Source organism: Callithrix jacchus, chromosome 1 (genome assembly GCF_049354715.1).
Source record: "Callithrix jacchus isolate 240 chromosome 1, calJac240_pri, whole genome shotgun sequence".
Taxonomy (NCBI): domain Eukaryota; kingdom Metazoa; phylum Chordata; class Mammalia; order Primates; family Cebidae; genus Callithrix; species Callithrix jacchus.
The window spans coordinates 121,060,227-121,068,689 of record NC_133502.1 but is presented as its reverse complement, the minus strand read 5'-3'; the positions used below and the strand labels follow the sequence as shown (position 1 = coordinate 121,068,689).

The 8,463-nt window shown below is 37.2% G+C and overlaps 1 protein-coding gene across 4 annotated transcripts in view; it reads left to right on the top strand.

Annotated features, from left to right (window-relative positions):
• The first annotated feature begins 1,351 nt into the window (after nucleotides 1-1,351).
• Nucleotides 1,352-8,463, top strand: part of NFIB (nuclear factor I B) — a 448,899-nt gene continuing 441,787 nt past the window's right edge. For all 4 annotated transcript variants that reach the window (XM_035305884.3, XM_035305860.3, XM_035305820.3 and 1 more), the window contains exon 1: nucleotides 1,352-1,482. In XM_035305884.3, the coding sequence (XP_035161775.1) occupies nucleotides 1,387-1,482 (96 nt within the window). In that variant the 5' untranslated portion in view covers nucleotides 1,352-1,386. The remainder of the gene's footprint in view (nucleotides 1,483-8,463) is intronic.

Here is an 8,463-nt window from a genome sequence, read left to right as displayed (position 1 = left end):
AATACAGCAATTTTTTTCCCTTCACTTTGAATCAAATAAGAGTTTGTCCTTTTAAATTGTCTGCAGAAAATGTAAATGCTAAGCCTGAAAGTCATTCAGAGAATACTGCAGGGCATACGGAAGGCAGAATGACAACATGCCAATTAAAAACGGTTGCCTGGACTTTGTGGGGTACAGTGGCGGCTCCGATAATCAACAGCACCATTTGTAGAGATGTGCTTGCCTTTTTGTATTTTAGCAAAAGAAAAAGCAGGAATAAATATACTTGTCCTAGCCTGGATTTCTAATTATAGTGGCATGATTCTTTAAGATTCTCCCTGCAGTATTCAGGTTTTTACTCTTTGGAAGAAAAAAAACAAGGCTGTTCAGAGCAAGTTATTTTATTAGTAAACGTTAGTTCCTGACTTCTGTGTGTGCTTATTGGAAGGACTAGTTCAAAGTCCAGGAAGAAACAGGAATGATCAGTGCTTACGGGATAAAGAATTTTTTCCGGAGAGTATGACAGATACAGACTAAGTGAGGGACCAGGTCCAGAGTCAGACTCTGGGCACATCCTGTTCCTCCCTCCTCATTTTTGACCAGCTCTTCTCTAGATGAAGGAAATAATGTTCCTAGGCCATCTTCAGAAGGGAAGTGAGCACCAGGCCCATTGCCTCCTGATTGAGAAAATGTTCTCAAGGCGGATTTATCCTTCCAGACTGCAGGGCTCTTCTTGAACAGTGATTTCAAAGAGTTAAACTGCTTCCATATGTCCAGCATGAGAATGGAGTTTGTAGCCTTTGGCAACCTCAGCTGAATCCAGCTGCAGCTGCTACCTGTGTGTTCCACTGTGTGTGTGTGTGCGTGCGTGCGAGTGTTCTCACACACACACACCCACACGCCCGTGTGTGCAGTGACATCTGAACCATGTTCTGACTGTGTCAATGAAACTGTTATGTCTTTGTTGGGGAGATATTAATTCTGAGCAATTACAGCTCCCTCTCTCCTCATTCCCTCCCACCCCCCTCCCCTCCCTTCATCTGCTCAGCAAGGACCATGGACCATGTCAAACAATATACAACAGAGAAGAATGCAAATAAACTTTAGTCTGCATCGCCCAGCAAAGCAGTTAGCCGCCCACTTGCAAGATACTTAACTCTTGTACACATGATACACAAAGAACGCTAGCTACTTTCACCAATCCCTTTAGACCAAAAAAAAAAAAAAAAAAAAAAAGGCAAAAGAACTGATCCTTGTCTTTCTATCTGTGAGGTTGCAGTTCCTCCTGCTAATAAAGGAGCTTTCTCCCATGATGCAGTGTGATAAGGATTGGCCTACATGTAGTCCAGCAAGCCACCGCTGATGTTTTCTTGATTAGGTGTCTTATCTTCCATTGAGCTGCATCTGATGAAGGTTGCTGACAGCATAATGGCTGGGAAAACGTCGGACAGCTCCATAAAATGGCAGCTATGTTATGACATGTCAGCCAGGACCTGGTGGATGGTAAGTTTGGCGTAATAACATTTTTTTCACCCACCCCCAAAACTTCCCTCCCTTCTTTCTTTCGAGCTCCTCCTTTATTGTTCCATGCACGTGTTATAAAGTTCGCTGCCTGTGGAAAGTTCAAGCTCAAGTTGTGGGACCCTGGGGTGCCTCTGCACACCAGTGTGCTAGATAGGATTTCCCTGCTATTGTGGCCGGGGGCATAGGCCTTCTTTTTAAAAAGGCAGCATGAGTTTTTGTTCACTTTTTTTTTTAAAGAAAAATGCAAATGGTACAGTCGGTCCCAGGCCGGCTGCTGTGAAATATATGGAGGTGGGGCAGTCAGTAGGGGATTGGAGCCTTCTTGGCTAATTGTTCTTGCATTGGTCTTAAAACAGAGTAATGTACTTCTTTCTTCGGCTCCTCTGAATAATGATTCAGATAGTGTATTGTATCATGTTGTGTGCGGCTCCCTCATCAGTATGCGACTGTCCCCCACGCTTTGCCTTAATTTGGAATCCACCTCCCTTTCAATGAATACTGTAACTGGAGCAACCACTGATTACTATGCCACTCAGCGTAATTAAATTTAGTTAATGAGGATATGCATATTCAGTTCATTATTTTCCTTTGCTCGGGCAAATGTGTGTGGGTTTGTTGTTGCTGTTTTTCCCCCCTTATATGTGTCCAGCTGCAAATGTGGTGAAGAAGGAAAGGAGCATAAAAATTCAGGGATATTGGTGACTCCTGTGACTCAACTTTTAACATAATATTGGGAAGAGAGAAGTTGTAACTTTCTGTAATCAGAGTGCTGGGATGAGAGCTGATAGTTTGGGGAGAGAACGTCTTTCACATCCCAAAAGTGCTACATGATAAATTTCAATATACTGATTTCTGTTGTGTGGACAATGGTCTCTTGTATGCAATAGTCGTGACAAGAATGGGGAAACCTTCCGCAGGCGGGCATTTAATATGACTATTTAATTCATCATTGGGTTCATTCATCTGAACATTTTCTTTTTCTTCTTTTTTGCCCCTTTCATTTTCCATCTTGATTGCTTTTACTTGTTTGCTTCGATAATTATTGTGCTTACTACAAGGGCTGTTTTTCTCACAATTAGTACAGTGGAAGACAATGGGCACTTTATTCTTGGTGGGAAGGGGTATGGCCAGCCCTGGTGGTCAGTCCATCCACTCTGCCTGGACAGAGGGGAGCTTGGTCCGATTAGTCCTGGCTTCTGGCATTGCCGGGCAGGAGGGTTTCTTTTGGATGTGTTTGAATTTCCTGAAAGGTGGATTATGCTGTTGCTCCTAGTCGTCTCTTGAAAGCTCAGTGTTCAGGGAGGCTTTCCGGGAAGCTGAGTCCTTCTCCGCACCCTTTCTCATTAATGTGAGACTTGTAAACCTGCAGGAAAACTTTTCTGCTGCTGCTACTTGTTGCTGTTTTGAGTACTCTGACTCAGAAAGAAAGGCCAGTTCCTCAAGGAGAGACAGAAACCTCTCTCTCCCTCTCTCTCTTTCCCCTCACCCCCGTTTTATTCCTGATGAAATAATTTTACAAGTGATATAAACTCCCAAGTGGCAAACTGTTATTTATGGTTGTATCTCTTAACTATACTTTAGTACTGTGCATGTACATAGTGAAATCAACTGGCAGATGCTTAGGGGAAAATGCTGTGAAATGTTTGTGTAAAAGATTTGCTTTATGTGACAATACCAAGGCTTGGAAGTGATGTTTTAATAGTTACCCTGCCTCTTAACTGTCATTTTTGGTTGTTTGAAGAAGTGAGTTTTAAAATCAATATTCTCACTAAATGAAACATTTTCTGTTGGGGAAAAGTCAAAAGGTTTACTCTATACAGTTTTACTGAAAAGCTGGGATTAATATGGGCCTAAGAAGCTAATCACTATTAATATTTTGCCATTAAATTTCATCATTCTACTTCTGTACAGTCAGACTGCAGCTTCTCAAGAGAAGTCTGCTATGAATATTATTATTAAAGATTTGCGTAAGCTGATTCTTCATTTTTAGAGATTGTGGTCTTTTATTGCTGAGGAAATGCTGAATATGTATAGGGACAAGTTCAGAGGTAAAATATTAGGCTAAACATCATTGCATAATTTATTTTGATATTTAATATTCATTTGGTTACATGAACAGTATGTAAGTTTCTTTTTGGGGCCATCCTGTTTTAATAAACTTTGTAAATTTGGCACCAAAGTGTTTAAGGGGTTATTATTTAATGTGTCATTGAAAACTTGGCATGACAGATGCTTTGTGGAAAACCCAGTTAATCAAACTAAATGATTGCTTATCTTTAGTAATACATTACAAGAGAGAATTTAGAAGAGAGAGAATACATGGGGGCTACTTTTATATGGTTCCCCTGTTTTGGATGTAAGAAGGTTTTTTTTAATGTGTTTTAAAGTTCTTACAAATTTGTTTGTTGTGATTCTTCTCTCACCGTGACACTGATTCTTTTATTTTTACAATAACTCTGGGGTCTTTGTGTAAGAAAGGATATCGTGTCCTTATTTGGCTTAATCAAATGAAATTTTAGTAAGCAGAACCTGAATTCCAAAACTGCAGTGTTGAAGTGCCCAGGCAATTGCTTCCTGACTTATTGTCTGTTTCAGTTAGATTCTCTTATTGTGTGACAATGATCATAAATTCTACTTGACAGGGAAAAAGCCCAAACAAGACGTAGTTGTCCAATTCTACATCTGTTTTCCTTCCTAGACAGGCATGTTTTAGCAAAACAGAGGGAGGAAAAACATTTTATTGAGACAGCTAAAAATAAACAAGTGCACGAAGAGTAAACTCCTGTGTATATATGTTAAATATCATCTACCTACATCCAGTTTTTAAAATGACGCATCCTTCTATGTTTTACTTCTTTAGATTATTTTGTACGTGACTTCTTTCAAGGAGAAAAATCATGTAAGCAGTTTAAATTACAGTTGCTTGGCTATATTTAGAGTTCTGTTAATGACCTTTCACATTACTTAAAAATATCGCTTGGAATATATTAAAGACATATCTCCTAAATTGCACTATTTCATTAATGGTTATTGATGATGCTTTAAACCACTCATAAACTAACAAAAACAATTTTTGGACTTTCCATTCTATTTTGTACTGCATATTTGAAGCTTTCTGGGAGACTTAGTAGAACTTCTTTGTCAGCTATGTGGAACTTCAGAGTAGCAGGCATGCACCAGACATTATTTTTTTCTCTGACTTTCAGTCTAATCCTTCGAACCCAACAGAACAAGGCCAGAACATTTGTAAATTTACTTTAATCGTGAAGGGCAATTATTTGAATATTAATCTGTAAAATTCATTTGAAAAACTAATTGCCAGTCTATGCAACTTGAAATTCTCATAGTCTTGTAAATAGCAACCACAGTGAATGGGCATATAAGCACAAAAACTAAGCTAGATCTTATATTATCCAAGGTTATTCTTGGTTGAACACCAATCAGTCTGCTCAGTTGTAATGCACTTTTCATTTGTCTTAAAAGAAAATCATTTTTACTTTTTGAGAAGTTAGTGTGTTAAAATAGCAAACCAAGTACTCTTACATAATCTTATCCTTTTGTTTAAGACAATGTTAATAAAAGTGACAAATCCATCAATTGTTTGCTATACTGATTTAATAATCAAATTTTGTTCTCAATGTTAGTTTTAATTAAACAGCTTAGCAATAAGTATCAGTATATGTAGACCACACTGAAAATATCATTTTCACAGCAAATATTTCTCTAAAGTCTTTGAGAAGTTGAAGTAGAAGATTTATAATTGACTATTTTAAACTGAAAATCCTAAAATTAATATATCCTCTTAAAAATGCTGAAACTTGTATCTGTTACAGTCTATATTTCAGTTTCTTTTACTGAAAACAAAAACATTATTGAAGAGTCTGATAAATATGCAAAATACACATATTAGAAAGCACTTCTGCTTTCTATTATCATATTAAGCACTTCTGCTTAATCTAATAACCACATTTATACTCCTTTGGCAATATACCAGCCATGCAAAGATATATCTGAAAATCAAAATTCAATATTTACTTAATTTCAAATTTTGTTTTATTTCTAGAAATGTAATTGAATATGGAAATGTAGAAATGTGGAAGAAACTAATAGATACCATACCCTACATCTAATAACCATAATAACTAGTTGCCTAAAGAGTGGATCTATTTGTAGAATTAGAAACTATAAAATTTATATTTCACTCAACAAATACTTGTGAAGAACATGCTATATGCCAGGCTCTTTCTAAGGTGCAGAGAAGACTAATCCTATCTCCCCATTCTGAAATCAAACCCATGTCACAGTGTTATGGGGGTGGTGGGGATAGACATCATATTAATGAAAGCTTCTGAATAATTTGTTTTCTCTAAAATGTTGGTAAATATATAGCTATCAAATTTGTAGGTTTATCACTCAATATCATGGTAGTTAGTACATGTTTTCAGTATCGTATCTTCGACCCACAGGTGAATGTTAACATTATTATTACTTCTAAGCTATTTCCTGTACAATTAATGACATGGATAAAGAATAATGGTTTATTAGATACTAGTTTCTGAGTAAAACAACAATGATGATGATGATATCTGAGTAAAAATAATTTTATCATCTGTAAATAGTAATGCTTTTTTAATATGTGAAATTTTGTGGCAGACAAATTATACTTTTTCTTTCATGTCTTCCCCTATATTCTTTAGTGATGCATTTTCATTTGTAGTACCATTTTAGCACATTTAAATAAAAGTGAACTGTATGAAAGATATGGTAAAATATATTAATATTCTTCCAAGATACTTTCTTATATGGGAATGACTTTTATTTCATTTTCCATGACTTATTTTCACTTACAGGCTTGCATAACAAATGTTACATGTAAACTTTGGATTCAAAAATATATCCTTAGATCCTATCTTAATAAACAGTGATTAGACGGTTATTAATTTAATCAGAGAGTAAGGAAACACAAGTGCCTGCCTATCCTCTTTTCCAGTTCTTTTTTGGAAGCAAAGGGTCATGTTCTCAAGGAGTGATATCTCCTCTATCTATGGGAAAGCTGGTGTTGATTTTCCAGTTTAGAGACTAGTCAACAAAGGGAGATATCTGATGCTCACTGCGTCACTGAAACTCCAGCATATTTCTGTAACATGGCTGAATGATGTCAATCACTATTTTTAGGCATTTTTAAATTCCCTGAGATGATTATTTTGTGACATTTTCTATGCTGTGATTTGTAGTATATATTGTTCCGAGGAGGTGAGAAAGTCTGCTCAAATATAGGAAAATGTAGCAGGGCAGGAAAAGAGAATTACATTCCCCTGTTGCATCGCAATGTGCAAAAAAGTCAGGCTATTGATATTCAGTGCAAAAGTTCTTTTCACAAGAAGTTCTGCTAAGGGATATATGTAGCTCTGCTACATATTTTATTAACTTTTAAGAATTCTAAATTTTATTGCATTTTAAATGCTTAACAAAGAGCTAGGAGAAAAGAAAGTACTCAGGAAATGTTCATTATGATCATTATTATTTCAACTTGCACTAAGCATGCTTTATACATGGAACAGATTTAGCATATCATGTAATGGACAGCTTTAATAATGATTTCCATTTCTTACTGTTCTAACATAAATTTTACCCCAGCACCTCCCTAAAAAAAAAGGTCTCCCAGAGACCTTTTTTTTCTAACTTCTCACATACTATATTCACTTTCTGAGGTGAGAGCATAATGGATATGTTTATGAGCACAGGGCTGAATCCTGGGAAATGTAGATTTGGTGACCTCTGGCAAATGAATTTGCTCCTCTCACGGCTGGTAGAGGCAGCTGTAAAGTGCAGATAATCAAACTCATTACATGTCGCTCCAACATGTCGTGAGGATGAATGAGATGGAGTCGGCGAGGCACCTGGTGAATGCTTTGTAAATACAAGGTCCACGACACATACCCAAGGGGGCTAATACAAATTGTGGCTATTTATACAAGCTCAGGTCTGGGCACTTAGTAGGTGCCCCAAAATACATACAAATAACATGGTATGTTATTTGAATGGAACTGTAACATTTCCTATGGGGTTTTTATCACCATGTTGACTTTTTAAAAATTCACATGAACATTTTTGTGGGAGCTGCATACATTAAATGAATCATAAAAAATTCAGTATTTTCCATTTCAAACTGTAGCAGATTTCTTAAAAACAGAGATTCCTGAAATATTTTCTCAAGGTTCGCAAGATCCAATGGCTGTTACACCTTGGCTTAATTTTAAACACTAAATACCATGATTTTAAGGATAAAAGAAACGAATGATTATGGAGGGCCTCCTCTTTGCCAGGTGTTTGCCTGGTACTCTGGGAGGCAATTTATATAAATCATCTCCTTCAGTCTTCAGCACAGAACAATAACATTGGCATTACCAGAACCACTTTACAGGGGAGGTCACTCAACTTCAAGGTTAAGCAACGTGCTGAAATGCACTCCACTGATAAGGGAAGAAGGGGTGAGAACATGAAAACCCTCAAAGTTTAAATAAACTGTCTGCTCCTTCCCCAGAACCCAACCATTGACTGTTTCACCCATATGGTCTGGGTTAGAACTAATTTTTGGTGACCGTGGTAAGGTGTTTTACCATTGCCTACTTTACATTAGTCTTCCCCTCCAGCGCCATTTCATGCCTCTTTCTGGTCCTCAGCTCTCCCTCTGCGTTAAATGGGTTGGGACACTGGCTTCAGAGCTGTGTCTGAGAACTGTAGAGCCCTGGGATTGGAGGTGGTTGAATTCTTTGGAAATGTGATTCCATTCATCTTTCCTCGAGACAATTAGACTCGCTATAGTCATAAGCCATCTGGGGGAAATTTTTTGGAAAGAAATTGGCAAGCAAAGTGTTTCCATTTTCAGGTTTTGATGATATCTGTTTACCTCATAGAGCTCTTGTGAGGCTCCAATGGGATAATACACAGTCAACAACT